The sequence below is a fragment of the Gavia stellata genome, chromosome 1, assembly GCF_030936135.1.
Source record: "Gavia stellata isolate bGavSte3 chromosome 1, bGavSte3.hap2, whole genome shotgun sequence".
Classification (NCBI taxonomy): domain Eukaryota; kingdom Metazoa; phylum Chordata; class Aves; order Gaviiformes; family Gaviidae; genus Gavia; species Gavia stellata.
Window position 1 is genome coordinate 66,359,414 of NC_082594.1, and position 19,295 is coordinate 66,378,708.

The 19,295-nt window shown below is 40.2% G+C and overlaps 1 protein-coding gene across 2 annotated transcripts in view; it reads right to left on the bottom strand.

Moving 5' to 3' along the window:
* Positions 1–4,246: 4,246 nt before the first annotated feature.
* TUBGCP3 (tubulin gamma complex component 3) overlaps positions 4,247–19,295 on the bottom strand; it is a 58,316-nt gene continuing 43,267 nt past the window's right edge. For both annotated transcript variants that reach the window (XM_059835851.1, XM_059835861.1), the window contains exons 12-22: positions 18,637–18,747; positions 18,100–18,208; positions 15,504–15,693; positions 14,081–14,216; positions 13,209–13,277; positions 11,830–11,965; positions 9,142–9,230; positions 8,877–9,008; positions 8,352–8,492; positions 7,648–7,764; positions 4,247–5,355 (exon numbers count right to left, since the gene is read on the bottom strand). In XM_059835851.1, the coding sequence (XP_059691834.1) occupies positions 5,197–5,355; positions 7,648–7,764; positions 8,352–8,492; positions 8,877–9,008; positions 9,142–9,230; positions 11,830–11,965; positions 13,209–13,277; positions 14,081–14,216; positions 15,504–15,693; positions 18,100–18,208; positions 18,637–18,747 (1,389 nt within the window). In that variant the 3' untranslated portion in view covers positions 4,247–5,196. The remainder of the gene's footprint in view (positions 5,356–7,647; positions 7,765–8,351; positions 8,493–8,876; positions 9,009–9,141; positions 9,231–11,829; positions 11,966–13,208; positions 13,278–14,080; positions 14,217–15,503; positions 15,694–18,099; positions 18,209–18,636; positions 18,748–19,295) is intronic.

The window sequence follows — 19,295 nt, forward strand, 5'->3', positions numbered from 1 at the left end:
ATTCAGCCCAGAGATGTGACTGCTTGGGCCCTCAGCGGTATTTCTATTTTCAGACACTGTACCTCCAACAGAAAAACATTGAAATTACCAGCCAGAAGCCTCCATTACGTACCATAAAATAACGAATAGCCTTGAAAGAGTAAATGTGTTGTTGAGAATGATAATCTTTAACGCTGATTGTAGTAGACAAGCAGCTCAGTGTTAAAAAGTAAAATAAAAGGGTAAAACTCCTATGTTCCTCTTCAGAAAGGTACCTGAACGGTGCTGCTGCCACCCACTGAAAGGTAAGCCACTTGCACAGTCGCAGCCGAAGGAGGTTGTAAGTATGCACATTCATGTAGAATTCAGTATTAGTCTCCAGACACAAATGAAATGCAAGATCATTTCTCTCTCGCTTTTGTTAGGAATTGCTGAATCCAGCAGCCTGACAGAGGTGAGGCTGCCACAGCTCCATGGCCCCAGGAGGTCCAACCAGTAGCAAGGCTCAGGATGCATTCCCCATAGGCACACACACACAGAGGACGCATACACACCACATATGTATATATACATGGCTGACCACACAGGTCAACCCAGACGGACACACAGCGCAATCACATGAACTCAGGCAGCATCAATGGCCTCACTGTGCTCACCTCGCTGGCTGAGCGGGATGGAGGGCCATTAGTGGAGATATAGATAATGTAAGTAACATATTTATAAGTACAATGTTGTTCTGCACCAGGAGCTCAGTGAGAGAGAGAGGGACAGTGTAGGGTTCTTTCTGGATCTCAATAAGAAAGGCCTGACAACAAATAGCTTAACAAAACAGCTGTTTTAATACAACAGACTAAAAACAGGAATATAAACAGGATAAAAAGAGGAATACAGGTAGTGAATAAAACTTACGCCCCTTCAGATGCTTGGTGCCCCGTCTTTGTGCAGCATCAGACAGAGCCTTCATGGATTTTCCTGCAGTGTGCTGTTGTGCTGGTTTTGGCTGGGATAGAGTTAATTTTCTTCATAGCAGCTAGTATGGGGCCATGTTTTGGATTTGTGCTGAAAACAGTGTTGATACACAGGGATGTTTTAGTTACTGCTGAGCAGTGGTTACACAGGGTCAAGGCCTTTTCTGTTTCTCACACCACCCCACCAGCGAGTAGGCTGGGGGTGCGGCGCAAGAAGTTGGGAAGGGACACAGCCAGGACAGCTGACCCCAACTGAACAAAGGGATATCCCATACCATACGATGTCATGCTCAGTATATAAACTAGGGGGAAAGCTGGCCGGGGGACCGCTGCTTGGGCTGGGCATCGGTCAGAGGGTGGTGAGCAATTGTTTTCATTTGCATAATTTGCTTTTCTTGTTTGTTGTTGTTGTTATTTTCCTTTTCATTACAAATTTTATTATTATAATAATTATTATTATTATTTTATTTTATTTAATTTCACTTATTAAACTGTTCTTATCTCAACCCACGAGCTTTCTCGCTTTTACTTTTCCTATTCTCTCCCCCATCCCACTGGGGCAGGGGGGGAGTGAGTGAGCAGCTGTGCGGTGCTTAGTTGCCAGCTGGGCTTAAACCACGACAGCTGTGCAGGTCCCATCCATGGAGGGTTTCGTTCTTCCCAAGCCCTGGTGTGCAGGATGGGCTGGCACGGGGCACTCCATCAGGTTCCCATACAGTGCCTGCTCATGCTGACGTTGAGGCTGCTCAAGCCCCAGGTGTGAGGACACGTAGAGCAGACACGTCTGTTCAACATCACTAACTCCTTGAACACAACATCTTCTGCAAGGCTCCCAGTACAGAATTGGATCTCTCCAGTAGCTGGGCTTACACACACAGTCCAGCCAGTAGCTGACCCCCAGACCCTCTCACCTCCAAATACATCTGTCCTCTCGCTGCAGTTGCTGGCACAACAGGCACACCTCCCACCTGCAATCCCACTCCAGTCGCTGCACTCAGACCCCCATCACACACACCCAGGAAAAGGGAAAGGGGTTTAGTATGGAGACAGGACAGACTCCACTGATCAGGTGAAGGGCAAGGCTAGAAAAACATACTGACCAGCACTGTATTTAGACATGACTGGCCCTTTTTATCTGCTTATCCCACTATTTTCCCACACTTTTTCCTTCCAAAATCACCTTTGGGTTACCTGGTTAAATCGCTGCTGAGGAAGAGAAAAGGGTGAGTTGGTTTTCCCAGCATTCTTGGTTGGATGGCTATTCTGCGCAGTGAAGCATTTCTAGGGACAGCATCCTGGAGCGCAGTTAGCTGTGGGCAGCTCTGTTAGCATTTCTGTTGTGAGTGCTTTATAAAATCAGTCTCCTCATTCACATTGATGAAGATTCTTTCACAAAAGCCATGCTTTGTATTGCAAAGAAGCAGTACTAGGTAATGCCGACAGTGCCCCAAAGAGGGAACACCCAGCTGCAGGTGAAGACAAAGCAAAAAAATCAGCGAAAGGGAAAAAAAAAAAAGGCTGAAATTGCCATAAAAATCAAACATGACAAAAGCTCCCATCCACTTCCAGGGGATCTTCCAGCAGACCTGGTCCAGTTACTCCATGCCAGGGATTCAGAACCTTCTCCCCATCCTGGCAGTCAGAGGGGGTCCGAGAGTGGTGATGGCTCTTCCCCAGGTACAGGCGTGAGCAAAGCAATCTCTGAGAAACAGAGAATGGATGCCACTGCCTGAGAAACTGAAGATCTTGGGAACAGTTCCCGTCCACTTCCAGGGGGCTTTCCTGGAGAGCTGGACAGGTTATTCTATGCCTTGCCTTTTAAATATTTACTGACGCAACAAGTCTTAATTTTCTGCTCTGGTTTGAAGTGTTGGTGCTCTGGTATTATTTATATGACAATACTGTTAATGCAGTTCTTTCCAAGCCCAAAGGAAGATTTAAAGTATTTATTGCTCAACTTTTGATCCACTCTCTTGCTGAGAATCTGGCCCTAACAGTATAGGGCCAACGGATCATCATGAAGATACATCTTTTTGTCCACGTATTTTTTTCATTGCTCCATCTTGAAAAGGGGTCACTGGCTTCCTCAAGCTACACTTGTTAAACCACAGCTGCTGTTTTAATCATAGGATTGGAAGATACAAAAAACACGTGTAGATTGAAATAAACACAACAGCTTCTGGGTTAGGGGATAAAAGACTGGTCTCCACCCACAAAAGGAGCACCAAGGACAATGGCAAGTCCCCAATGGTGACTGTATTCTGTGCTTTGCGTTCAAAACGTCCCCCTCAGCCTGGCAATCGGAGCAACTCCTGCAGCAGTGAGGACTCTTCCCAGATAGATGGATATCTCTGGAATCACCCCAATATGATTGTTCCCAGCATGGCCACTACTGCAGGTTTCCTGCATATTGCTGGATTCATTTTAGCACCGAAGGGAACTAAACCTTCCTCTGGAACTTGTCCTCTAGTTCTAACATTGATGCTGCCTCCCTGGCCTGTGGATTGTCTAATGATACATGGGATCATGCAACATGTCTCAAGGCAGTGTCCAAAAGAGTGCCTGTGCAGCTAATTTTTTTTCCCACAGTTTTAGCCAAAACACAATCATGTAAGCTTTGTAGTTTTTTCAGACTTTACAAGAACAATACTCTCCCACCACACCCACAAAAACATAGTACTCCTGCCTGTCAAGTGATTTGTGACCTTTTGATGCCAAGCTCAGCATCCTTCAGCTTTCCTTTGGCACACAGAATATCACTGGCTTTAGGGTCCATATCTTCTTACTGCTGAAATGCTGCCTGCAAGTTCCCCCCATGAGGGCAGCTGCACCAGCAGGTCCTTTAAGGGCACAGGGTTAAAAGCCTTACATGTTTTATTTAACAAAAGCAAGGACTCCAAGGCCTGCACAGTAACGGGAATCCTGGTGTCTGGAGGGAAAATTTGCTAGTCCAGGGCTGCAAGTTGGTGCGTTGTCCCCACAACAGTTCACCTCTGTCATGACTCACAGCAGCCTTGACTGCATGGCCTGGCAGGTGCCTCTGCTTCCCAGGGGTTCAAGTGGAGTAAGAGCAAAAGGCCACAGACCTGGTTGACCTGAGGGCAGTTGTTAATTAATGAATTGCACACAACTCTAAGTATAGATAAGACTAGTACCAAAATCCTGTAATGGGTAGGGATCTGTAAATCAATAAAACTCCTAACCGGAAGCTTCTCCTTTCTTACCCTGTCCAAAAATCATGATATTTCAATTACAAAAAGCAAACCACTTGTTTGAAAGATAATTGTGTTTTTATTTTTCTAAGCTTGCACTTGTGGAACATAATAAATGACCTGATAGAATGACAACTTTGCAAAAGAAGAATCCCCCTCTCCCCAACATCTGGACAGCAATATATAAATATTTACAATGAAAAAATAGGGAAGGGAAGAGAATGAAGTCAACATTAGCCAAGTCAGATTGTTTCTACACATCTGATTTTGAACATCAATTATTTCATTCAATCTTAACCAAAACTTTCCTTTCATAGTACTGAGGCTTTAACTTCATTTTTTAGATCTTACGTGCAATAGATACACTCCTGCTCTGCTTCTATAGTTTTCTCCTGTACAGTAACCATAGAATTTCCCTACTAAATTTTTTATTTCAGTTTGTTAACTTTGAAAACAACAAAAAAATTAAATATAAGTTTATGCCTCCTGATACAAAGTTTCTCACATAGTCAAACACATCACAACACTGAAAATCAGCATAATGAAATGCTGTAAGCTTCTTAACAAGGACATTAGGTCTGAGTCCTAATCTGTTGGCTTTAACAAAAGCTCTCTTCAAATAGAACAAGTACATATAGAAAAAATAACCTTATTTTCTTGTTAAAAAAGGAAATGGTGCTTTCTATAAACAAAAGATACGACTTCCTTGACACATATAAGTTACAGTGGAGAGAGCTCAGAAAGCTTCAAATAAAATTGGCATTTGTTTAAAAGGATGATTTAAGAAGTTGATTGGAAGAGGTTCAATCAGCCCATTTAGTCTGGTAATTCTAGAAACGTCAGTGTAAAAAAAACCCTACTTTTTTTGCTTTCTGCTATACAGTGTCGCACAATCACATGACTGAAAACATGTTGCCTGCAGAAATGATAGACACCGATCACGCACGATTTGGTTGTATTATGTCAACACTGATTGCCTCATCCAACAAGAGGTTCAACATCCTTCGGATACCGAGGTGAAGTCCTTAGCAGCTGTTTCACATATGTGAGCTTCGCCTGCCCCTAGTGCCCAACGATACACGAAGCCTTGGCTCTCTTGCTTTATAATGCTCATTGAAGTCCAATCTAAAGCTAAGAAACCGAAGGCTTTCGTCAGAACTGGTTGTCAGCAGGACCAAGAACTGCTGGACGATTCCCTGAATGAGAAAGAAAAACCCAAGAGACAACTAAGACAACATCAGTACCGTGTTTTGCACAGGGATGCAAGGTGGTGCCCAGGCCTGGCAAGGAGGTAGAGGGAATACGGGAAAGGGCAAGCACAAGTATTTATACCCAATTGTTAGCAAATGAGTTATGCTGGATTCATTCTTTCTGCAAAACCCCAGAGCTTCATTTTATCTTCTAATGTCTGCCATGCACTTCAGACTCCAGTGCAAACAGCTCAGTCTTTTAAACTGCACCCCCCTTGTCCTGCTGGCACCCGCCATTTATCCAAAGGCTCCCAGGCTGCAGGGGAGCTGCCCCTGCACCACTGCCCCGGCCCTCCCAGGGCAGCCCCACCGTACCTGGGAGACCAGTTCAGGATCCAACCCATACCAACAGGAGACCTCACCTTGTTTCTGTGTTATACATACAATACAGGCCAGGCCAGCGTTCAACCACTGCTTGCTTCAAAAATCCATATTTGATGTAGGCCACACAGCATCAAGTGGCACCCCAGAACAGCAGAGCATCTGCTCAGCAAGGCAGTCACTGCTACAGACCCAGTGGCCAGAGTCTACACATTTGGAGTAGTTTGTATGTGGGACTTGCACTCGGCATGGGGGAGGCATGCTTCTGGAGCCCATCTTCCCATTCAGCTCTAGCCAAGGGACTGCGGGATCTCCACAGCATGCAAGAAAGCAGGGGACTTTGGGAGAATGGGAAGACTCACTTAAAGAGCTCATTCCTGATCTCCACCAAATACTAATGTGAACATGCTCATAACTAGAGCACCCCATTACTTCCAAAGATGACCAAGGCTGGCCAAGGAAGTCCTGCATGGAAAATCCGCAGTAGGGCTCAGCAGGAATACAGTCCAAGCAGGCAAAAGCTACATTGCCAACTTGGTGCAACCCTGTAGAGCACACAAACTACAATCTATTCATAGCCTACACTTCTTAAAGAATTTGGCTCCATTTTTCTCTGGGAGGGAGAACTGCAATATTTGGACCCAGGATCAAATTTCTCACAGATTTGAAGTCCTTGCATCAGAGCTCAGGATCTCTACAGCCTTCAACAAAAGCCACCAGTACTTTATAACCTGGGTGCCCTATTCTGTTTTCATTCAAACTCCCACGTGAACTGAAGTCTTTTGACAATGCAGCACTTTATCCAGGGTAATCATAGCTTGGCAAAGCTACAGGCAATACAGAAATGGACCTGGTGCAAACCACCAGAGAGAAAGACTGGGAAGTGCTCTGCATGTGCTATACAGGTGCTAAGTGACAACTGTAACTGCTATAAAGAGCTAATTGTACTCTTACAAGGTAAAATGAACATACAGGTAACAACCCAGCAAAACCACTTCAACCTCATTCATTTACCTAGGGAAACAATGCATGCTTACATGTAAAATATTTGTCTAAATGTGTATTTATGGATATTAAAGTAAGAAAGAAAGACACAAGAAATATCAACAGCAAGATAGAAGAAAGCAGGCCATACATCTTTAAGTCAAAATCAGTATCAACATCATTAAAAAATCCTAACTTCAGGCATGCCAAAGGTGATAAATAAGAGAAGTTAAAAGGTTACACTACACGACATCAAGAGTATCTCACATGTCAAAGTCAAGAGATGAGCTGAGGTAGGGTTTTGGCTTTCAGTTGACCTGGGGTCTAATCCTGAAAGGCTGCTGTGGCACATACTGCTGTGTCCCTCCCTTTCATCGTTTTCTGGAATGCTTTCCCTGAAATCTAACAGCTGAATTTCTTGGGGAATGGTACCTTTAGAATCAGATATAACAAATTAAGACAAAGCCAGAATAATTCCCATCAAAGAAGATAGCCTGTGCACGTTCCCCCAAACAGCTTACCCACTGCCCATCTCACTGTGCTTAAAATCAAATGTTAGGCCCTTAATAAGGACCCTTTCTGCAGTCTTTAATAGCAGTAACTTGCAAAGATGGCGAGAAGAAATGGAATGCAGAAGGAATTTAATTTTTTTTTTTCAGATTACACCAGAAGATAGCTATTACTTCCACTATCGGAGGAGACTTACATGAAGAGACCATTCCTCTTTGTCAGGGGAACATAAACAATCACAAAACCTGCTGTCTACTGAGGAACAGTGAATACAGGCTTCTAAGCAGAGAAGCAAAAAACGAAGACCTAGATCCACAAACTGCACACACAAATGCAGAACTTACGCCTACTCCATATTTGAAATTTATTTCTACATATCAAAGCTCAGCATCCATATTAAAAAAGATATAATCTAAGGGGCACCTGGTAAAAGTGAGTGAGTATCCGCAGTTGTGAGCACATTTTGGGTATCGAGTCTTGAAATTCTTTCATCCTCTTGCTCTCTTCTTCATCTTCTGATGCAGTTACACCCCACTTGCCCTACACAGAGACCAAATGAATTAAGAGGTCAAGCATCACATGATGAAAGTTGTTAATTCGGCCACCTTCTGCCCGGCTAAACCACCATGTTTATACAAACCAACCATTGCCATAGAAAGCCGAACATGGAGCCTCTAGCATTGAAACTAGCCGTCCCCTTGGTGGTTGTACAGCACATGAAAGAAATCTGAAGTTAGCAAGAGCAGGTGAGTCTCACACCAGCACTGCATGTCCCACAGACTGACAGTAGGGAGGTATGCATGGAGCTATGGCATTTTTTGCAAAGGGTTCAGAATATTAAAGCTTCTTCCACTTCCTTCACCTAAAACAGACCTAAATTTCTGATCCTCCAAAGCCCACTGCAGAATCTATTCACCTAGAGGCTTTCGGAAAGACAGAAGTGAAAGACACCATTCAGCAGTATTGTTTGAATTCACTAGCTATGGCTGATTACTTTTACATTCGTCCCAACTACCTTTTTTCATATTTGCTGTACCTCTGCATGATATGTAAAATCCTCCATCTATCAAAAGACAAGTATATCTGCCTCAATTAATTTTCATGTTCTAGCAATATCCTTACTGTACCTCAAGCTCACGCTGTTTTTTCCTCTCTTCGAACTGCAATCTCAGCTGCAGTTCCTCCAAAGCAGCTCTGTACATTGCATCTTGGGCATTCTGGAGCTCAATGATCTGATCAAAAACAGCTCGAAGCTGGTTAAGAAGTACCTGTGAGACAGTTAAGAAGCAAGAAAACAATGAAAGTTATACGGCAAAAAAGTTCTAAGTTACTACCACTCTTCAGAACGTGAATAAATCAAATCTTTCTACACACAACTGGAGAGTCTATTTTGCAAAGTCCTAAGTCAGTTGTTGCATGATCACACAGCTTCTTAGGACCAAAAGCAACTGGCTCACATTGTAAGAAGTTTTATAATCTGCATCTGTCGCTCTGTGTGGGGAATATGTAGAGAGCCTACCATAATAAGGTCTTATATCAGAGGAAGAAAAATTACTTTTCCCCTTGCTCCTACAATATAAGAGGAGATGATGGTTCCTAACACATATGCCAAGATCACAAAGCTACAATTCAATGCAAAGGAGAAGACTTACCCTGGAATCACTATCCAGCAAGCACCGAGCTATGATTGTATCTAGAAAAACTTCATGAGCTGCAATGATGTGATCCAAGTCCTGTGCTTGTTGGACTTTGTTCCAGAGTTCATCCCACGAACATTCAAGCACCTGGAGCAATGATTCAGGATTGGGCTGTTTTGATTTGCTAGATGACAAGCTCTTTGAATTTTAAGACACACAACACATACAGAATATAAAAGTACTTCATTTTTAAGCAACTTATTGGGTGGATAGAGTATACCTCAAATGTAATGTAATACTGCATTTGATGAATGAAATGGACCATTTCTGATGCCAGAACGTGACACTGATGCAGCACCCCAGAAAGCTCTGTAAAAAATCCAAAGATATGGCATGTTAAAGACCGCAAGGACAGGCACAGCCATCAAACCAGCTTGGTAAACTTTTTCTACCAAAGTGAATACTTCATAAAACAGCCACTAGTCTTGGATGGTAGCAGCAATACTGGCTGGCAACAGATGAGCAAAGAACATTGCACAATTAACTCCTAGAAAATGCAAGCCCAAGATGACACCAACTGTACCCTCAGACAGTGCTGGAAACTTGCCAAGTATCACAAGTGAAAAAGACCCTCTCAGTCCCAAGAGACCAAAATACAGTAAACATCCCATACGTTCTTTTGGTTGAAAATCCGAGGCCACAGATTTACCGTTGCTTCTGGGGCCTCTCATTCCTTACCATTAGCTTTCAAACCACAGACAGTATATTTTGCGTTACTTAGCTACATCGAGACCAAAAGAGAGGGTGGTTGTGACAGGGGTAGGGAATTTGTGGCTCATGAGGTCCACGCTCAATTCCTGATCCACCACAGAGACCCACAGGTAAGTCACTAATGGCCTCAGCTGCTCACCTGTAAAAGAAGGTCTCTCTGTTGCAGAGGGGTATTATCAAGATTACCATCAACTGCAAAAATTCTTTGGAACAAAGACACTCAGCCTTGTGGAATCAGTCAGATATTCAGATAGAGGAAGTAATTTGCCACTGCAGGCAAGCTATGAGACTACTATAAAAGGAGTTCTACATTTTCGTATCTTGGGATGTTACAGAACCATCCAATGATCTGAAAGATATTATAAGCTATTCTGTTCTTCATTTCTTATGCCTTTGCAGGAATACTATCCCTAACACATTATGTTGCATCTACTTTAAACAGGATCAATAAAAAAAACCTCCAGGGTTGGCTAAACAACAGAAACTCCTCAACATTGGTGAGATGGATACATCTCTGTTTCTTCTTCAAAACACTGATAGGAAAAGAGCAAGCCTGACACTACTGTCTAGAAGTACTCCTTTAAAGCATTAAAATCCCTGGCTGTTAAGACTTTTTGGGAATTGTGAATAAAGCTATCCTTGAAAGTCAATGCTACCTCTTTGTGGTTGAAAAACAAAAGACCCTGCATTTGCTTCCTCCCATCAGTTACTGTCTTCCATTTGTGCTCTGTGACTGGAAGGGCAAGGTACTGTTTTGGAGGGAGAGAGACAAAATAAAAGCATGTTCTACTACTTCTTCATGAATCAGTGCTTGGGTGGACTCTCCATGTATTTCAGAAAAAATTCTACTTGCAGCTTCTAACTTAGACATGCCAGTGAGCAAGAAAGACTCACGTCCCTCCAGGCAGAAGGCAGCACAGGTCTTTGTAAACATACTCTCCTTTGTCAGAGGCACGAACTGAGAAGTACAACACTTGGCTCCTTCTGCCAACAATAGCTGTAAGAGCTTGGCCAGTATTTTAAATGTCTGCATTACTTAAAACATAACCAAATCTAAAGGCAACAAGCAACTGAGCTTTTAGTTACAGAAGATTGCTCCATGGCAAAGCATAAGAAAGGCCTCCCCAGGAAACAGGGGGGAAGAAAAACCAAACTCCCCTCTGGGAACAAAAGAACAAACAAAACCCTCGCAATGGAAGACAGCTCCAGCCTGAAGACCCTCAGGTGATGAGAATAAAAAAATCTGTTAACTGCACCCTAGTCTCAAAGGGAACAGAAAGCAAGTATGCAATAGACCACTGGTTTTGAGTCAAACAAGCACTTATTTGGGACACAGAAATGACAGTAAACTAAATCCTATTTCACAGAAACAGAAAGGAAGCCTAGTCATCTCGTACAGTTCCAGATATCAGCCTTGTGCACTGGAGCAGACTTTGTAAGACCTTGTTTCCTAGCGACTGTCTGAGGCCAAGGTGTACACTCCCACCCACCAAACAGTTCCTAAATATAAAAACATAAATACATCTTTGTAAATATTACTATGCCACAAAAAAGCGTAACCCTCAATAGCTATTTTTTACTGAGAGAAATGTAGCTAGGTAAAAAAAGTCAAGATTGAGCCAGTACAGACGCTCACAAATATGACTATATTCTCAGCTGAGAAGTAGTATCAAAAAATCGCAGTCCATTAAACATACACCACAGCCACTACACTTAAGAGCTTTCCTATTTCTTCTCAAACATCTGTTTCTCTTATCTTTGCCTCTTCTGTTCTTAGCTAAACAAAAGCACAAGGAATGAGTGAAAGTAAAACTAGAAAATTCAGAAGCGTGCATGTGTGAGACTTACTACTTCCAGCACAAGAAAAAGGGAGACACAGGGTACAGCTAGGAAAGCATCAACAAAGGTGAGTAAAAGGAGATGGAAGAGTAACGGTCTCTTTCCAGAGACACGAGACTGCTACAAAAACTGACAACCAAGGATTAAGTAAAACAACAAACAAGAAACTTCCATTTACAATAATGTTCTATTATCTTCACCATCTACCATTAAACAGTTAGTCGAGAAGAGCAACAAAATATAAAACTCATCTGTCCCAACAGACTTTTTTTTCCCCCCTCTTAGCATACAGTTTAAAGAAAGATGCAGTCATCTAAATCCAGTTTACAAGTATGTCATCCATTTGGGCCTCTCTCACCTGGTATATTTTTCAGAAGCTTTGCATTGCACATGTGCCCTTTCCATATATCAGTAAGAATATACTCCATTCGCTTTGCTCTCCAAAGGAAATTAAATACTCTTAGATAGTGGCTCATGCACTCACGTGTAAATACCTACAAAACAAACAAAATATCAGTACAAATACCCTGTGTTCATATATCATGTGTTCACATACCATGTGTTCTGAAGGACTAAGAACCTCTTCACAGTCCACCTATTCCGACCCATGCAGTTTATTGGTAAATATTGTCTAAACAAAATCCATGGAAACCCCAGGGCTTTTGTGAAGATCCTCCCTCAAGGGCTGAACTAAGTTGCCTAACATTCAAGTAGGCACAGAGACCTGCTGAGGGCAGAGCTATACCACCTGCTCTGGTCCAGAGTGCACTTCAACAGCACTGTCATTTTATTTTTTGCATTTTAATGCTAAAAGGATTCCCACATTGTCAATTTTTCCACATCATATCTTTGAGAAGACTGAAGACAATAGAGTAGAAATGCATTGCAGCTTATATGCTTCTCTACACAAGTCCTCCACATAGGCATCTTTTCCATATTTAAACAAGTTAAATAAAAAGGTTGGGTTTTTTTTAAATCCTAAGTACTGCTCTGATGCTTTGGTCAGTTCCAATTCATTGCAGGCTGAGAAAGTACAACTGTATTTGATGTCCTACTAACATGCCAACTGAAAAAGCTTGAACCCACATGCTAGGAGGCAATCATTTCTTGGGAGGTTCTGAGCACTTCCAATCCCATATGGGAAGAAGTGTAAGAAGGGATGAACAAGAGAAAGCCTAAACATTTTGCTCTTTTCAAACTACATATGTACATGAAAATTCCTTCTCCTGGTCAGACTCACATTTGGATGTTCTGTTTAAAAAAAAAAGTTCTTTACAAGTTCTTTATAGATGCTAAATGCAGTCTGATCAATAGTGCAGCTATTTTCTCAGTAGTTCTAATGAACACTACCTATCAAATTTCACTTAGATAGTACAAATAGGTTCTCCTCAAATACATTCTTCAGTTCCTTGCAAATTACACCAAATTAGCAGCTACAGCCTAGTAATAATGGAAGAAGAGGAGCACTCCATTTATTAAGTAATTGCTAAAATCTCTGCTGGAAAAAATGAATTACTGATTTTCAGTAATGATTGTTTTACATGTAGCTTTTTAGCATTCATGGTTAATTTATAAGAATTGAGATTTTGGCTCAACTATGTATACAGTGGGTGCATCCTAGATGCAGAAAAAAAAAGTCTCTCTGATCTTACACTCCAGAATAAAAAAGGTTATTTCAATTAAAAAAAAAAAACCAGCAATTCAATTCAGTATCTGAGACATGTTCACAGACATTACCGTTGCTATTGGTCCATCAACATGATAGTCCAAGCTGAAGACATCCCATCCCGTGTCCCCAGGAGATACCTGTATTAAAAAGATACGCTACTTTCAGTGTATAACCAGAGCATATTAGTGCTGAAGAGCAACTCTTACTCTTCCATTCTCCACAGCCTATGAAAAAACAAGCACCCACATCTACATGGGATACAGGAGTTCCTTGTCAAAAGTAGTAGATTAAGCAAAAATGAACCGAAGTTTGACACAAGGGCGGGATTCATCTGACCCAAATGTTGATGTTTGTAATGTCAATGTTTTTCCACTGGAGCTAGTAAAGGAAATGAAGGGAAGGAAAAACTTCTTAGGCAGGACTTAGCCTAAGGTACAGGCTTATTTCAGATGCTACAGTACATCAGTTAACTCCCACCTCTGGGACTGGAGCTTTCTCATTAACTCAAGTTTCTTAATGGAGGTCTCCATGAAATGCACTTTCATTGCTTCACTCTTTATAAATACTGGAGATAAAGAGATCACCCCCCAGATTCTTTTAAGAGCGACAGCAGTAGGAGCTGTTTGCAGAACCTCAAATCAGGGCCGCCAGCATCAATTACTGTTAGACCCCAAATACTCAACTTTGTATTGTCAATGACACAGCTGTAAACCCACAGCTTGAAATACAAATAGACAATAGGCAGGAAATGGGAAAAGAAGAGACGACTTATTAAATGAGGTTTACATAATTCAAAGTAGACTTCAATGGAAAGTGGGGGAGGGGAATGTATTTACTATATACACATATGAAAATTTTGTTTCATATAGATGTCTGCACGTATACACACACACACACAAAAAGGTATGTTTCAGGTCAGAGTCACTATGATGCAACAGACCTCCAGAAGTCGAACATCCAATCGTTTGAGAATCTCAGGATTATCAAACTGGGCATTAGTTGCCCTCACCGCTGTTTCAAGGATTCCAGTTAGATTATGCTGATATAAGGTTGTAGCTGGTCGTGCAAGCTCTGGCCTGGTGGGGTTATGAAAAGTTGACAAACAGTCATGACATATTACTGAGATACTCTGCAGCAGCAATTTGGTAGTAACTGCAGCACACAGTGAAACACTTTTCTGACAGACTTTCAAAACCTCTTGTATTACTCTTTCAGTCTCAACCATGAAAAAAATCAATGAGCAAAATATTTGAGCAGAATATGTCTATTCATATGCAGCTATACACCTGATCATCAGCATGAGGAATAACTTTATCCTCATTTAATGCCAGTAATTTGAAATTACCAGGATTGCTAGCATAACTTCTGTAATTTGAGTTGCATTCATATCTGAAATGAGGCAGATTACATCATTAACAAATCAAACAAATAATTTCATTTCAATTTTGAGAGACTTGCTGATAGTTATCTCATGGGCTTAGAAGTGCTGGCAGACGCACACAAACCCACCCCCTCTATGTAACTTAAACTTTCCCAAGAGTTGCGACAAGCACTACTCTTCTCCCCCATGATCAGTACTGGCAAAGCCCCTCACCACTTCTGCCTCAAATGTAATACTGACTCCACAAACCAATCTTATTCTGCTTCACACTAATTTTTACTTTAAAAAGCACGGTCATGTACAAATCGTCACCAGACAATGTTGATTTTGATTTACAAACAAGTTAATGGAAGCTCTATTACAAAGCCTACCTTCTAGACCAAAGGAAAGCTTTGTAAAGGACATTTTTGGTAGACTAAGTTTCATCAGTAGCAGCAGCATGTAAAAGCGGTGAGCTTGCAAATACACTTTAAGAACTGAAACTGATGCTTGTGGGTGTACCTCAGTGCTTAAAACAGAAGCTGGTGAAGCATCAATTACATTTTTACAAATGCATTGAGGGGTTTTGACACAGTGTTTGGACCAGACAACTCCAAAATATAGAAGCCTAACTTTCACAGCAATGCTAACTAGCGGCATCAAGAGCAACAGAACTTTTCTGCTTAAACTTGCTGACAGGAGCAAGACAGCATCCTCAAGGATGCTGTCACAGCATCAGCGTAAAGATACCTATATTAGTGCAACTTTTTAAGACATTGTGAAATGGTACTGTATACACCTCCTACCGAAAAGGAAAAGCAAAGTTTAAGCCTCAGGGTCAAAGAAATTAAACCCAAAATAGAATTTAAAAGTTGTTCAATTAAACATTTGAGTAATAAGGTACTTAAAGGGTCCTCTTCCAAAAACAAAACAGTTTCTGTGCTGATCATGCACATTTGCAAACATCAGAAATTCAACATAATTAACCTTCCTACTCTCTTACTTGAGCAAGTCCATTAAATGCCTGATAAAGTCTCCTTGACCAAGTAGTAAGTAGCGCCTCATGGCCTGCATGTGTTCCAGTAAATTGTACTTCTTATTGAGAACATCCAGCAGGTATTTGCTGGTCTCAAAATAAGCTGCATCAATTTTCTCTTGAAATGCATTTTCCAAATCTGTGAACAAATCAGCAGCTAAAAAAAAGAAAAAAGTTAAAATTAAATTAGTATTTTTCCAAAACTGAGGCAAACAAGCTTTGGAATTGAAACATACAAGCAGAAAAATTGCTATTTATTCTGATCCACTATATTATACATTTGGCATAGCCAAAGTGAAAGCAAGTCTAAAGCATCCCATACTTCAACATTTTTACTTTTAATCTGTGCCCAGCTTGTACTTTCCAGTAAGAGCTCAAGTCCCCTGTCAGGCAAGATGACCAACCTCTACACTGTTCTTCAAGTCTGACTTCCTGTTTTAATACACGTTCAGACAGTTTTTTACATCGTGATTACTTCAGCATCAGAAAGAAACTGGGGAAACATGAGAGTTAATGTTCCAAAGTAAATTCAAGAAATAAAAAATACAGCCAAATCCATGAAACGTTCAGATTTAAAATGAGAAAAAGCATCCAGAATTCAGGCTGGCATCCTAACTTTACATCATCTTACTGTAAGTAATAATCTGAAGGGACTCTCAGGATATTGTCAGATGGCACAAACAAGGAGGACAGGCTGCATTTCCACCATCACTGACACAGAATGTTCTTTCTGGATTGATGGGTAAAATGCCCTAAATACAAATGCAGTTTCATGCAGAATTAAGGCAATGCAATACTATGAAGTATTTAGGCTACAGACCATAAGCTCAGCATGCTTTCAGCACACTGCAGATACAGTGGATAACATCCATTTCTAAAACTACACTTCTGTCTGAAACAGGTATTCTCAGCACTTAAGATAATGTACTTGCTTTGAAGCTCTTGTCCCACACATAATAGGGAACCTATATTTGTGCAGATCTTCCATTCAATCAAGGAGAGAGAAACAAGTGCAAATTAAAAAAATATTGGAAAAGCATGGCTATAAATGATGTGTAAAATAATGAAAGTATTGTAGCCAAAGAACGTTTTTGCCTTTTTCAGGAGTAGCTGGCAAGATGATGGTTCAAATGCATTTACAGTTCTTATTTACTTAATCCTGACCCCTCTGCACTTTAAGAGCATCTTTCACTAGGCAAGCACTGTGCATGGTACAAAAACCACATTATTAGATGAAATATTCTTGCAGACATGAATGGGATTTTATTATTAGAACATCCTTCATGGAGGTACTAATCCTAAAAGTCCATGCTGTGAAGAGTTAATATAAAAACTAATTCAAGGTTAACCTGGAGGGGGGGAAAAGAAAGATAATCCTATAAAACCAAGCTTCAAAGTTATATATAATAAAATCCTATTTGAGTACAGGAATAACAGAAAACATATTGCACAAGATGTCAAAAAGTGCAAAGAAGGATGTTCTTAGAAAACTAAGTGAAGAACTTGACAGAAAAACAAATGTTTACGTAATTCTTCTCTTGGGAAAAGCTAGATATACTAGTAGGACATCATTAAACTTCTAGAAACTATGTACAAAATATCATCAGAGATATTATCCCAGTGATCTACATCTTAACAATTAGACTCACTTTGGTATATTAAACAAGTTATAAAAAGAAGTTATAGCAGTAAAATATCACCTTCACCAGGAGAAAGCAAGTTTTCCTTTCTCCCAGATGTAACAGCATCCTATGCATTACCTTACTTTCTTTGCTTAGTATTTACACATAAAGTCTCCTTGTTTTAGATGTTTATTATTTGCTATCTTTCATCATAACAATGTTAACTTTGTTGCAAAGAATACGCCACCAAAGAATAACTGCAAATGGTATATAAGTTCTCATTTGTTAAAACTGAAATCTCTTCTAAATAGAAAGAAATAACCCGAACAAATAAGTTAAGTTTTGGTTTAACATTCAACAGCTGGCAACCCCAATTTTAAGTAACCTTCAAAAATAATTTTACTAACCTTCCACATACTCAATTTTCTTCAGACATATTATAATGGTAGAATGCATTTACAGAAAGGCTTCCGTCCTGCCTGTTTTTACTGCTCATTCTCTAATTTACAATTAATGGATTATTTATTATTTTTTAATCACAGAATTAATTCAGTATTATTATGGAATCAGATGATGAGGTATATTTGATGAGAAGTACTAAATTCTTACTGCAACACTCAATAATATCCCTCTGCCACACCTGCGCTCTCAACAAAACTCAGCTAATGGCAGACAGGTTTCTGAATGGTTTAGTTCAGAAATCCAGTACATTAACAACCATCCAGCAAACATATCAAGTTAAGAAAAGAAAATTACACATATGCACCTTCATACATCTTTTGTAAAATGCAAGTATCCATTAAAATACCTATATTTCAGGGCAGATGGGACTTTTGTACTCCTTTCCACTCCACTATCCAAAATGTCAGTTTACAGTCTAAACCACATACTGTACAGAGCTCAGTTCAAAGGGAAGAAGCTGACTAACGCTGATACTCTACCATCTTTTGAAGTCTCTGCAGATTTTGCCACAGCAATCATTTTTGTGGATGGAGTTTGATCATGACAAACTTGATGCAAGAAGTTTATGGATTTTCCTATTAGGAGGACCTGAACAAAAAAGGATATTTTTTTTTTTTAAAGTGATTTGCATATACATATATTTACATATATAAAAAAAACCACAAACAACACACCAAACAAAAAAGCCATCCACAACCGCCAGGACAACAGGGTATTTTTTCGTCTTTCCGTGCTCTTAGCTTCACAATCCCAACCACAGCAATCCAGAACACTTCAATGCTAACACAAAAAGGTTTTAAACACAAACTTCTTTTCCCCCTTGACAGCTCCTTAAACAAAGTTTATCAGTTAGAGAATGGAAAGAAGAAACAGTGTTACAGTCTTCCTCAGCAAACAATTATAAAATTCTTAAGATGATTATTTATTGTTAAATTTGGTCTTTATTTTCTTAATGGAAATCTAAGCAGCAGCACAGGGCAAACAAATCACCAGAACATAAAATTTTGAATTCATACCTTTTTTGATTGCTCCATTGTAATAAAAGAGGGGATCATTGATTTCCTCAAGGTGTATTTGTCATGCCACAACCGATCAGTTTTAACTGTAGGATCTGAAGCTACAAAAAACTGTAAATTGAAATAAATATTAAAAACAAAAGATGAATGTAAACTCTCTCCCCTAGTGTTTCATTTCTATATTCAGAAACCTGTAAAAATATTCTGAGTTGTTCTTTTAACTAAAAAAGCAAAAAAAAAAAAATTTTTTTCATAGCTAACATGCAGAATTGTCCTGGCAATTGATATGTAATTCATATGTTGACCAATATGAACTCTGAAGAAAACAGTTAAAGAACAGCTCACATAATTTAATCTCTTCTGTAAGTTACGAAACCTTGACTACATCAGGGTAAAGTGTACTATCTGCAAAACATCCACTATGAAATAGAGAGCGTACAGCATTTTCCAGCAATTAGTTATACAGTTAGGGTAGGTGATAAAGTTCAGAATAAAAGTATAATATGCTTCTATTTTTGCTCAAGCCCCTTTGGATTTCCTCCTATTTTAACAGATGCAGAATTGCAGGAAAAGAAAAAAACAAAACTGAGAAATCCTGTGATTGAACTGGTGATCAAATGCTAAGGTCTCCTAACTCTATGCAAGAGAGTACTTTAATT